Here is a 14,063-nt window from a genome sequence, read left to right on the forward strand (position 1 = left end):
TATCTATCTATCTATCTATCTATCTATCTATCTATCTATCTATCTATCTATCTATCTATCTATCTATCTATCTATCTATCTATCTATCTATCTATCTACAACTTTTAATGTGGTGATAATTGTAATTTTTTGTAATTAAATTATCTATAAGAAATCATTTATTTTTATAACATATTTTTTAAATTTGAAGAGTTTATTTGGAAATATTGTTTCTTAAAATTTCTTTATTATTTGTACACAAAATAAAAAAATAAATACTTAAAATTACAACAATAAATACTTAAATAACTAAATAATTAAAAAAATACCACCATTTCACTATGTTCTTCACTTCTAAACCGTTAACACTTTCGGAGCTTCCTTACCCACCGTTGGGTAAACACTCACATTATCACGTTTCTCCTTAGTGGTCGTCTTACCACTTAATACTTGCAGCATTCTGGCATAAACCAATCTTCTAACATTTATAGCCCACAAGAAATCCATATGATTAAATTCCTTTTCAGGCACAAGATATTTGCCGATGGGACGACCTAAATCTTTATACATATCCTCCACATCACCCGGATGACAAAGTAAATCATTAGAGGAATAATAGACATAAGTGGGTACTGTTACCGCTGACAAATTGTAACGTGGTGGTTCACGTTCCTTATATAGCAACATGTTTTTATTGGAACTATAGCTGTAGGGAGCAAATTTACCGGTTTTGATAATTTGTATAAAATGTTTAACCTGTTTGGCGGCCACACCGGCGGGGTAATGACCCAAGATAACGGGGAACATTTTCTAGTTGGAGAAAAAAGAAATCAAATAGTTTTTTTTCTGTGGCAATTTATGTGGATGCCAAATACTTACCCTATTGAATTCAGCCCAATTACGACCCACTATACCAAACACGGCCTCTATGCACAATCGCTCTGTTTCCTCGGTCATGCGACACAGAAAACGAAATTCACCATTAAACATTTCCGTTATAGAACTTCCTACCAAACTCTAAATAAGAGAATAAATGAATTGTAATTCTGCTGTAAGTATTTCAATGGTTCTACTTACATTAAAATATAGATTAATGGCTCTTATATAAGGATGCTCTTCCGTTTCTCTAGCATATACTGCCGGTGCCATGGCCTGCATCATTATAATTTTATTATTGTATTCCGGTCTCATCGAACACATGACAAAGAATGCTGTACAACCTTGAGAGTGTCCAGCGTATTGCAACTTCTTGAAACCGGTAGTTTTGAGTACATAGTCAATCATGGCTGGCAGATCGTAGATACCAATTTCATGCCAACTAAATTCCCAGAATTTTTTACCCTCCGGATCGAGGGTGGTGTGATTGCGGGAATAACGATTACCACGTGCATTGCCCAGCCAGACATCGTAGTTTCGATCGGCAAGTAGATAGGCTGAAAGAGGGTTAAGTTTGAAGAAATGGAGGTTATTAATGTTGTTTTTCTAAATCAATCCGGAAAGGTTCCAGAAGTACGTTAAGTAGGATTATCCTTAAATCTAGTACAAAATACTTAATTCAATTACAGATCGGTTTAAATTTAAGCTCAAATGCTCATATAATTTAAATTTTTTTAATCTTAACTCCATCAATGTTTTGAGACAGCAGTCAATTACATTAATTTGTTTTCATTTCCGGTTGCACTTATGATTATGTCAGTACAAGTTATTTTTACATACTATCGCATAAGCTCGAACATTAATTAAACACATTTTATTAAATACATAAATATGCAAATTAAACCCTTTCCCATCAGCTTCCCAACTCTCCTCGACTCACTTACAGACATTTACAACACACTATTTTAATCCTTGTAATTTGTAATAACATCCTTGTCATAATTCTTATTTCATTTTATTGCTTGATTTTGTTTTTTTGTTACGCTGTTGTCTTTACTCTCTTGTCCTTCCGTTTGTTATTGTTATTGTCTTTCTGCGTGGAAGTAATTAATCAATGTTTATCTTAGAAATTACTCAACTTCATATTTACAAAAAAAAAAAAAAAATAACCGAGATTGCAATTTTTTCCAGACAGCAGAGAGTATTACTTAAAATCCTTGTTGGTAAGGATAGCTGTATATGTTTTAGTCTTCAAATACAGACACTGATTAACTGACGAGATTTGGTGGGTTTTATTACATGTTTATAAATCAGACACTGTTTCCAAAAACATGTTATGGTCGCGTGAGGCCGACCATATAATACCCTACACCAGTACACGAATAAAATATCATTTAGTTTTCATAATAAATCACATAGTTGAATTGTACTTGGCCTCAGATATACTTCAGCCATTTATTATTTAATAAAACTGTGGATATTTAAGAAAAATTTTAAGGGTGGCTTTTTATAGGGGCTAGGGTCAAATGAGGCCCTATAATTATAAAGTTCATGAAGTTTATCAAGGCTAGTATAGAATTTGGTTTTGCAGCTTCTTGTCGACATAGAAGTATAATAAACATAACTATGAACTTAAAAGCCCTATTTGGAGGGTTTAGTTGTATGGGGCCTAGGTAAAATAATGGACCGATGTTAACCATTTTCAATAGAATTCGTCTTCGGTATCATAGAAGATCATGTATCAAATTTCATTAAATTATCTCCAAAATTGCGACCTGTAGTTTGATTGCAAGGTTTACAAGCCCTATTCGGGGTACAGTTGTATATGGACCAGGTAAAATATGTTCAGAGAATTAAGAAGTCAAATTAAAAAAATATCCTTGAAGTTCTAGAAGAAAAAAAAAACCTTAAATTGTGGCTCAGTAACAAATAACTGAGACTTCAAATAATATTATATCAAAGGTGTGTCCTATTAATTCCAATACTTTTGAATGAACTCTCCATATGAAAGAAAGGATCCTTGATAAACAAAACATTTCGGTGATACACTGAAAAACGTTAAAATTAAACGACAAATGAGTTTTAAATCGTGCAATATCGGTAGCAAATCCTTGACACCATAGTCCTTTAGTATCACACAATTTCGGTCAGATGATTTACAATTGAGAATGACGGTAACTTATGTATTGGTTAAATTGAACAAACTTGGAATGTCGTAAAATTTCGGTGTCCAGTTATCGGACTCAATTATTTTGTAGTGTTTTTTTTTTTCATATTCCTGACAATTCGATAAGTAGTGTATGATAATAGTCTCGCCTCTCAATTATGTACTAAACTCGTTCTTGCTACCGATGTCCTTAAGTATCACACGGTTTCGTTAAAAATTTATATATGATTTATTTCCGATAAGAACTTAAGGAAATAGGAAACTTCTCGAATGTATGCCTGACAAAATAATTAAAGATTTGGATACCTTAGATCTCTGGAGTCTTTGAGCAAATCATTTCAACAAACATACCGACAGATTTAAGACATTGGAAACCATTTAAAGAAGAGATAAAATAAATGCACTAAACTCCATTTTGCAATCGAAGTCCATAAGTATCGCACGATTTCGTTAAATTTTTCTTATTATTTATTTCCGATCAGGACTGAAGGAAACAGGAAACTTCTCGAAGGTATGCCTGAGAAAATAATTGAAGAGTTGGATACCTTAGATATCTGGAGTCTTTGAGCAATTGATTTCAACAAACATACCGACAGATTTAAGACACCGGAAATTACCTAAAGATGAAATAAAATAAATGCACTAAACTCCATCTTGCATAAGTATCTCACGATTTCGTTAAAAATTTCTTATTATTTAGATTTAAGACATTGGAAACCACTTAAAGAAGTATTAAAATTATATGATCTCGGTGTCCAGTTATTGACAACTCCATAAGTGGTTGCCCTCTAATTATTCAGTTGTTCGGTTTTCATAATTGTTTGAAATGGTGTAATTAATACATCTTCTCGACAATTATTCAGTCATGCATTAAATTTATTTTTTAAACTCTATTTATACTAGCGTCTTTTCACTTTTTACAAGTTACGCTACTATATCCGAAAACGTATTATAATTTTAGACAGATCTTTGTATCTCCAAAAGATAGGAGTATATATATCAACTTTTAATAAACTGGTTTTAAATAATAAATTTTTATAAAACGCTTATTCTGAACACCCCAATATTCGAAATCTTTAACTTACAGTATCAAATTTTATAGAGTTTAATTTAGAATGACCTCAAGGCTCCATAGGAAACTACTACTGATGTAGTATAACATATGGTCGATCATGTCCAACTTAACTTTTCACATACAAATATCCAACTTTTATTTAATACATAAAACTTATTTAAAATACGACAAACAAGGTGAAAACTTACCAAGACTTACGTTTGGACCCATAATAACATAACCAGCAGAGCTATCAACAAGACCATGTTGTAAAAAGAATGGCTGAGAGCCTTGTTTACCACGTATACGATGCATAGTTAAAATGTAACCATCATCTGTGGTGACTGTATGGACTTCAGCTGGATAACCATATTTAGCAATTAATTGATCCTTCATATTAATACCGTTGTTGTTGTAGTTGTTATTATTATTTTTTTAAAAGAATGTGATGTGTTGTGAAGGATTGTTATAGATGAAAATGAAAAGAGAAAATAAAATAAAATATTTAAATAAATTAAACTCAAAAGATGTAGGATTTTCACTATGTGCAAAAATAGGTATGTAAGTATTTAAAGGACAACTGATGAATATATTTTGCAAGTCCTGGGTAGCAAAAACAAAAGTTGTTGCATTTCAATTAAATTTTCTTTTTTAGAATGAGAGAAAATGTAGTTAATTATGTTAAGTGACAGTTCTTTTTTTTCTTTAGAGTAAATATACATTGCAAGGGCGAGCTCTGAAGAAATGAATGTAAATATTTTTAATGGATATAAACTGATGAATTTTATTTAAATACTTTTTATAAATGTCACAGAGAAAGTTCACAACAAAATGTAATTATTTGCTTCAATTTATAAGATATTTATAAGAGTACAGTTTATGAACAAGGATTAAAGGTTTTTAAATATTTAGAGTTTTTTAATACAGTATGGTCTATATGTAAGACTTAATATTTGTCTTTAGTTTAATTAATACTCAGGACTAAAGATTATTCTATAGTCTGAAATATAGACAAATATATTTTATGGGTTAAAGTCTAGTCTACACTCTGTGCTTGAAACTGGTTTATAGTTTGCTTTAGCGATAAACAATTGACTAATCTCTAGTATCTAAACTCGAGTACAGACGACTTTCTATTACGGTCTATAGTCGAGTCTCTATCCAAGTTCATAGTCGAGTCCATAGTCCATTCTATTGACCACTCTTTAGTCCAGTCTATAGACGTGTCAATAATCCAATCAATATAGACGAGTCTATAGTCCTGTCTATAGACGAGTATAAAGTTCCTCCTACATACCAGTCTATAGTTTGGTCTATAGTTTAGTCTAAAATTCAGTGTATAAACGAGTCTATAGTTCGACCAGTCTATAGAGGAGTCTATAGGTGATCTATAGTACAGTCTATAATGGAATCTATAGACAGTCTATACACTACTCTATATTCTAGTCAATAGACGAATCTATAGTCCAGTCTTTAGACGAGTCTATGGTCCAGTCAATAGACGAGTCTGTTATCCAGTCTATTGACGAGTATAGACGAGCCTATAGTCCAAGGTATATACGATTCTAAGTCAGTATAGAAATGAGTCTACAGTACAGTCTATTGACGCGTCTATAGTTCTATATTCTATAGACGAGTCTATAGTCCAGTCTATAGACGAGTCGTAAATAGCCCAGTCTATAGACTAGTTTATAGTCCAATCTATAGACGAGACTATTGCCCAGCCTATAGACGAGTCTATAGTACAGTCTATTGGCGAGTCTATAGTCCAGCTTATAGACGAGTCTATAGTCCAGCCTATAGACTAGTTTATAGCCTAGCCTATAGACGATTCTATAGTCCAGCCTATAGACGAGTCTGTAGTCCAGCCTATAGACGAGTCTATAGTCCAGCCTATAGACGAGTCTATATTCCAGCCTATAGACGAGTCTATAGTACATATAGTCCAGCCTATAGACGAGTCTAAAGTCCAGTCTCTGGCCGAGTCCAGTCTTTAGACGAATCCAGTCTTGTACTAGAGACTCGTTCATAGTCTAGACAAGTGAAAAATCTTTTGACCATACAAAAGCATCGTCTATATTCTAAACATCTAAGTACTAGAGAATTGTCGATAATTAGACGTCGAGACAAGTATGAATTCTGAAATAGAGACAAGTCTGTAGTGTGGTCTATAAATTTATAGATTGACCTCTCTATTGATTGGGCAAGATTATCAAAACTGTGGTCTCGTGAGTAGTTTGGACTAAAGATTTGTTTAAAGTTTCTAGTCCAGAACATAAACCTGAATCAAATATATAGTCTGGACTAGAGATTGCTCTTTTGTTGACACTAAAGGCAGGTCTATATTCTGGACTATATATCATGCTATAGCACAACTATACACTATTCTATAACTTGGACGAAAGACAATTAGGTACTTAGTTATTTTACATTAGAGACGAGTATATAGTCTGAACTAGAGACTTGTCCCTATACTAGCCTCGAGACTTGTCTATAGTATAGACTTAAGATTCCTCTATATTCAGAAAGGACCCTTTCTTAAGTTTCTCCCATACATACCACTGTCAAATAGGAATCCTCTGTAATACTTTTACGTTCAGCCTTCTCCTCTTCCGTTTCATCCTCATTACTATCTTCCTCATCTTCGTCAACAATGAATTGAGAATTTATGCGATTGATAACATTTATTAATAGAAAACACAATAACACGTGCTTAACACTAAATTCTTTAAACAAAAACATTTGTTCTAAATAAAGAACATAAACGTTAAATGAGAGTTTTAAACAAAAACTTTTTTTTAATTTTTTATATTTTTTGAACTATAACTGCACTTTTTGTTGGTATGTTAACGTAATATTTGTTTAAATTTAATAAAAAAAAGTGAAATTATTATTTAATATTTATTATTTTATTTTTTTGCTTCTCTTTTTATTTACACTTTATTTGTAAGGTGTTTATTGATTTAGTTGCTTCGCTGTTTAAAATATTTTAAAATAAAATTATTTCACACACGTTTATATTGAGCTTCCAAATGTTGGAGTGTAAGTGAAAAAAGTTTGCTTTCGTTGAGGTAGTTCGAGCCCCAAACAAACTCTTTGACGGTTTCAAGTGAAGTGTTTTAAATAAAACCACCAAAAAATTTAAATCGTCAAAGTGTCTTCTTCAAAATTCGTAATAAAAAACTTTCGGTTTTATTTATTTATTTTTTTTTTTCACTTTGGTCACCAACAAGTGCATTTTTTTATTTTCTTTTTTTTCTGCTGTTGGCCCTGTTTTGAATTTCTTTTGTTACGGCTTCGTTTTTTAATGGGTTGTGTTAATTACAGCCATTTGACAGTTTTTGTTTTTTAACTTGTCCAACAATTATTGAATATGTGTGAGTGTTGTTTTGTTGTAATATTATTTTGGCTGCTGTTTGTCGGTGTCATCATTAGGTTTGGTTTTAGTTTGTTAATTTTCAATTTAAATGTTGTGTATTTATACCCTACACCACTTTCGTGGGGAGGGTATATTGGGTTTGTGCTGATGTTTGTAACGCACAATAATATTAGTCCTACACTCACCTTAAAGTATACCAATCGGCTGAGAATCATTTTCTGAGTCGATTTAGCTATGTCCGTCCGTCTGTCGTTCCATGTAAACCTTGTAATCAAACTACAGGCCGCGATTTTGAAGATAATTGAATGAAATTTGGTTAAGATCGGTCCATTATTTCACCTGGCCCAAAAACAACTGAACCCCAGAATAGAGCTAGTAAAACTTGTAATCAACTACAGTCGCAATTTTAGAGATAATTCTTTGAAATTGGGCACAAGATCTTTTATGGTACTGTAGACGAAGCCTATTGAAAATAGTTAACATTGGTCCATTATTTCACCTAGGCCCCATAGAGCTGAACCCGCCAAAGTTTATAATTGTGTTTAATATACTCGTATCTCGAGCTGCAAAACCAAGTTCTATACTAGTCTTGATGAACCTGATGAACTTTATAATTATAGGGCCCCATTTGACCCTAGCACCTCTAAAAAGACCCCAACAAAATTTTACTTAAATATCTACAGTTTAAACAGTATTTAACAGTAACAGTTGTAGGGTATTATATGGTCGGCCTCGCCCCTTACTTGTTTTTGTTTGTTTTTATTGTTATTTTATGTAGAGTTTGTAACTCGCAGTTAGTATTTAATATGCACGGAAACGTTTAAGTTTGTCATTATAATTCATGCATTTTAAATCATTATAAACAAATGTTGTTGTTATTGTTGTTTTATTACTAGGGCTTTTTATTGGAAGAGTCCGCAGTATTTGTTGTAGGTCTTTAATATGATTTTTAATCCAATATTGAGTATGTGTCGCTATTATTGCTGAAGATTTTAATTATGAGTATTAAACAAACTGTTTGCTACAGGGTTGGGAGTTTTTAATCGTTAACAATTTGTTTAAATATTCAACGATCCATTAAAATCTATTAACTGTAAACGTTTCATTTTTATAATTTTCATACAAAACAATGAAGAAGTTTATACTGTTTAAGGGAAGGCAACGTTTCGGGCCCGATCGTAACAACTCAGTCATGGAAAAATTTAATTTTAAAATCGTACTATTTTAAAAAAAAAAAAAAAAATGATTATTAATAACAAGTAGGAAAGTATAGTCGGGCATGGCCGACCATATATTACCCTACACCATGAGTATATTTTTAAAATTTTTACTTATTATAAAATTTTTATTTTTTTGTAAAGAAACTTTTATGTTGAATATTACCATAATTCCAAAATATTTAAGCCATTTATTGATAAAAAACTAAAATTTTTAAAAAGGCCATATATAGGTCAAATATGGTCTGATCCTCGGTAAATTTGGGAAAAAGATATATTTCTAAATAACAGTTAGTTTTGTTGAGTTTCATTGTGATACAAATGGTTACAAGTCAATTTTAGACGTTTAAGTCATTTTTTGAAGGGGGGTTTGTATGGGGGCTAGGGTCAAATATAGGCCGATCCTTACGAAAATCTGCAGTGTCATTTATACTTTTATAAAACTTATTTGTGCCAATTTTTAGGAGATAGCAGAATATTTGACGTAATTATGGCATAAAACGTTAAAATCGGGAGGTACGGTTGTATGGGGGCTAGGTGAAATAATGGACCGATTTCAACCATTTTCAATAGGCTTCGTCCTTGTGTCAAAAAACATGCTTAGTCCAAATTTCATCAAATTATCTTGTACCTTGCGCACAAGGTTTACATGGACAGCCAGCCAAACAGACGGACGTACGGACATGTCTTAATCGACTCAAAAAATGATTCTGAATCGATCTTTATATTTTAAGGTGGGTAATGGACCAATATTTTTGTATGTTACAAACATCAGCACAAACTTATAATACTCTTCCCACTATAGTGGTATTGGGTATAATTAAGAGATTTTTGAGTAGTCTATGAATTAGCCTGGTCTGTGGTCTAGGCTATAGACCAGTTTATGAAAGTCTTAGAAAAAGAACAATTGAAGAGATTACTCCAATAATTAGTCTATGAAATAGTTAAAGTATTGACTAGTCCACTGACTGGAACTAATCTATTGGCTATTCTGTAAACTAGCATATTGACTAATCTCTTAATAAATTTATTGGTTGTTCTCTAAACTAATTTATTGACTAGTCTGTGGTCTAGCCTATTTTCTGGTATATGGTTAGTCAATTGTCAAGTCTATGGGTTATTTTAAATATTAACTAATATTTGTTATAGTCTATAGATTAGTGTATTAACTAATCTAGTCCATAGTCTCTAATGTAGAATAACTTAAAACAAATTTCTAGTCAAAACATTCACATTCTGTAACGGTTCACGCTATGTGCCCTATCCTTCAGGAGGCAAGAACATCACCCTAAACTTATCACGATTATAGAGCAATCTTTAACCGAATATAAATTAGTATATAGTCCAGAATATAGACCTGCCTTTTGTCCGATTATAGAGCAATCATTAGTCCAGACTATAAACTAGATTCAGGTCTATATTCTTGACTTTATAGAGTTTAGGTTATAGTCTTGTCTGGTCAGTAGTATATAGTCTAGACTAGCCTATTGTTCAGTCTACAGATTAATCCATAGTACAGACTATATATATGACTATATATACGATTGAATAGTTTAAGTATTGGTTAGTCCGTTGTCGGCTCTGTGAAATAATCTATTGGCAAGTCTATACATATATCAGTTTATGGAAAAGTCTATAGATTAGCAAATTGACAAGTTTATGGACGAGGTTATGGTATAGTTCATTGGCTAGTCTATGAACTAGTTTATTGACTTTAGCTTATGGAATATACTAGTAAATTTACCAGTCTACGGATTAGTATCTGGACTTAGATATTGAATAGCCTCTTGACAAGGCTATAGATTAGGATAGGTACTAGTCTAATATATGTATGTTTATCCTATTGACTAGTCGGTTTACTATTCAATGATCTTTGTTATTACCTATTGACTGATCTAAGAACTACTATATTGAATAGTCTATGGACTAGACTCTATACTAATATATTGTCTAGTCTTTAGACTATGAACTATTCTACTAACTAGTATTTGGGCTAATCTATTGACTAGTCTTTGCGTTAGCCTATTATATGGACTTGGTTATTACCAAGTTGATTAATTAGGCTACTGGACTATTAAACTAGTCTCTGGACTATTCTATTAACAAGTCTCTGAAGTAACTTATAGACTAGTCTGTGGACGAAACTATTGACTAGGAAGTGGGCTAGACTATTAAATATCCTATTGACTATTAGGTAGCCTAGTCAATGGACTTGCTTATAACATTGTCGATTGTTTAGTATATTGACTAGTCTATTTACTAGAATATGAACTAGACTTGGACTTGCCTATTAACTAGTCTATGGTCTAGCCTGTCTGTTAACTAATATTTTAATTAATTTACTTTTCTGACTAGTCTCTTAACTGCTAGTATTCTAGACACTAGCTTTCCCTCTCTCTCTCTGTCTCTCTGGTCAAGATTATCTGAAAGACAATAACAGTAAAAGTAGTTAAACTTTCCATCTCTGTTTGATTTGAATAACGATTTTGGATCTTGTCTCATCTACTACTAGTAACAATGGCATGACTTGTTTAATGACGTATATTAAGTCTGTGCTTATTTGAAGCTCATTTGTTAGTGTTTTTTCTAATGGTTTGTTTTGATTTTTATCTTCTTTCTTTTCTAATGTTTCACTTTAAAGATTATTTAATAGTTTGGTCAGCTTTTGTTATCGTTATTTATTTTGGACTATTGACAAATTGAAATATGTATGTATGTATGAATGTAAGCATGTTGTAGTGGGTGCTTGGGAAACTTATGAAAATAAATGAAAATTTTCTAATACTTAATCGTATTTGTAAATTTGTTTAATGAAGTGTTACTTGGCACTTAGAAATACATACATGTTTGTATGTATGTATGTACTTAGCAGGTGCTGAATGCAATAGTTATAATATAAATAAATTACACAGAAAGATAATACGCTGTTATTTTTACATCTTACTTTTCAGCAGGGCATTGGGAATAACAGACCAACATATACATATATATCTAGTTTAACTGTTTGAACTCTAGATCTTTGGTAAGTAAAGGTTTTTCTATAGAAATTGTTTTGTATAATATAAGTTTCTAGGTCTAGGTCTTTAAAATGTTTGTCGAAATTTATAAAACTGCTACATTTGAGACATGAATTAAATTGAAAATTGTATAAAACTTTAATTGTACATTTTTAACTGTATTTATAATAAATTTAAAATATATATTTTTTCAATTACCAAAGACCTAATTAAAATTCTCATTTTCATCATTAAAACACTTAAAAATTGTTTCTGCTTTGGAAAATTTTTGCAATAAAATTTTTCCACTTAAACTTAACGATAACAACACAAAATCAGGTTAAAACAAGTATGAATGTATAGTCGGGCGTAGCCGACCATATGATACCCTACACCAGTCAGTATGTATGTTAAAAATGGGGATTATTTAAAAAATAAAGCATTTGGTTTGTTTTTTTAACTTTATTTGGGAATATTTTTTCTTTGGGCAAAAAAAGAGATTTTTTTAAGAGGGCTCAAAGGGGAGTAGGCCAAAATATGGCCCTATCTTTAAAAATGTTTGTAGGGGAAGCTAAGTCTTCTTCAATATTATTTATGTAGAATTTAAAAGTGTTATTAGTGTTTGTAAGTGAATTTTGACCTTTAAGTCATTTTCTGAAGGGGAGTTTGTATGGGGGATAGGGCCAAATGAAGCTAGATCATTGCAAAAATCGGTAGTGTCATTTAAAGTTCTATAAAACTAAGTTTTGTCGACTTTTGTTAACATAATAGATTATTTAAATTAATTATAAGCCAAAAGGCCCTATTTGGGGGGTACGGTTATATGGGGGCTAGTCGAAATAACGGACCGATTTTAACCATTTTCAATAGGTTTCGTCCTTGGGCTAAAAGAACCAAATTTCATCCAATTATCTTGAAAATTGCGGCCTGTACCTTGCCCACAAGGTTTACTTGGACAGCCAGCCAGACGGACGGACGGACATAGCTTAATCGACTCAGAAAATGATTCTAAGCCGATTGGTATACTTTAAGGTGGGTATAGGACGAATATTTTTATATGCTATAAACATCAGCACAAACCCAATATAACCTCCCCACTAAAGTGGTGTAGGGTGTAATCAAGTAAGAAGTTATAGTCGGGCGAGGCCGGTCATATAATACCCTACAACTGTATACGAATAAAATGTGATTTAGTTGTCATAATAAAGCATTTAAGTTAAATTGTACTTTGCCTCAGAAATACCTAAACCATTTATTGTTTAATTGTTCAAAAAAACTTTGGATATTTAAGTAAAATTTTAATGGGGCCTTTTTATAGGGGCTAGGGTCAAGTGAGGCCCTATAAATATAAAGTTCATCAAGGTCATCAAGGCTAGTATACAACTTGGTTTTGCAGCTTTTTGTCGAGATACGAGTGTATTAAACATAATTATGAACTAAAAAGCCCTATTTAGCGGGGTCACTTGTATGGGGCCTATGTGAAATAATGGACCGTTGTTAACTATTTTCAATAGGCTTCGTCTACAGTACCATAAAAGATCATGTGCCAAATTTCATTGAATTATCATCAAAATTGTGACCTGTAGTTTGATTACAAGGTTTAAAAGCCCTATTCGGGGATATAGTTGTATGGGGGCAGGTGAAATAATGGAACGATGTTAACCATTTTCAATAGGCTTCGTCCCTGTAGCAATATAATAACATGCACTAACTTTAATTGAATTATCTTCAAAATTCCGACCTGTAGTTTGATTACAAGGTTTACATGGACGGATGGACGGACAGACGGACGGATATAGCCCACTAAAGTGATGTAGGGTATAATCATCAAAACATTAGCTTATGTAAATGCTCACATTAATGCATATACTTGACCTTAATCCGGTATTTAAAACAGCAAAAAAAAAAAAAAAACAAATGTTGTTGCCGCAATCGCACGGACATAAAACAAAGAAAGTCTTTCATTAAAAACTTGTATAAAAATGTAGAAAAAAATCTATATCTTTCTTTCATCATTTCATGGAACTTCAGCTCGCAACAAAAAGGCCACAACACATTAAAAGACTACAGACCCTCTAAGAAGAAGCGAATTCATACGCAGACACTTAAAATTATGTCATTAACATGATTATTAATGTCGTGCCATTTCAATGTGTCCGTCTCTATACGACTGTCGGTCTGTTTCCCCTGTTCATTTGACAAAATGCTATACTGTGTAAGAAAAGTAAAAGTGATGGGTGTTTTATGTTTTTTTTTTCTCGCTTTCTGTCGTTGGTTTTTGGCATGAATTCATTTTGGTTTTCTGGCTAAAAAGAAATTGACAACCTTAAATTATGTAATAAATATATGAAAGAAATTTCAAAGAAAACCACTTAAGTGTAAACTTAATTACTAG

General features: G+C 32.1%; 1 protein-coding gene across 1 annotated transcript; it reads right to left on the reverse strand.

The window, feature by feature from the left end:
- Positions 1–244: 244 nt before the first annotated feature.
- Positions 245–6,896, reverse strand: LOC124421309 (lipase 1). Its single transcript, XM_046956273.1, has 5 exons — positions 6,636–6,896; positions 4,286–4,466; positions 1,057–1,412; positions 859–996; positions 245–789 (listed from the first exon to the last, which is right to left on the reverse strand). The coding sequence occupies exons 1-5, from the start codon at positions 6,816–6,818 to the stop codon at positions 334–336; spliced, it is 1,314 nt and encodes a 437-aa protein (XP_046812229.1). The 5' UTR covers positions 6,819–6,896; the 3' UTR covers positions 245–333.
- Positions 6,897–14,063: the final 7,167 nt, after the last annotated feature.

This window comes from Lucilia cuprina, chromosome 2 (genome assembly GCF_022045245.1).
Source record: "Lucilia cuprina isolate Lc7/37 chromosome 2, ASM2204524v1, whole genome shotgun sequence".
NCBI classification, from domain to species: Eukaryota; Metazoa; Arthropoda; class Insecta; order Diptera; family Calliphoridae; genus Lucilia; species Lucilia cuprina.

What these genes read in the sequence shown, in the direction of transcription:
- LOC124421309 (XM_046956273.1), bottom strand. Translation starts at nt 6,818, where the DNA reads ATGTTTTTGTTTAAAGAATTTAGTGTTAAGCACGTGTTATTGTGTTTT. An exon ending in CCATTAATCTATATTTTAAT is followed by an intron (nt 997 to 1,056) that starts GTAAGTAGAACC and finishes TCTCTTATTTAG; the next exon opens with AGTTTGGTAGGAAGTTCTAT. An exon ending in ATTGGGCTGAATTCAATAGG is followed by an intron (nt 790 to 858) that starts GTAAGTATTTGG and finishes TTCTCCAACTAG; the next exon opens with AAAATGTTCCCCGTTATCTT.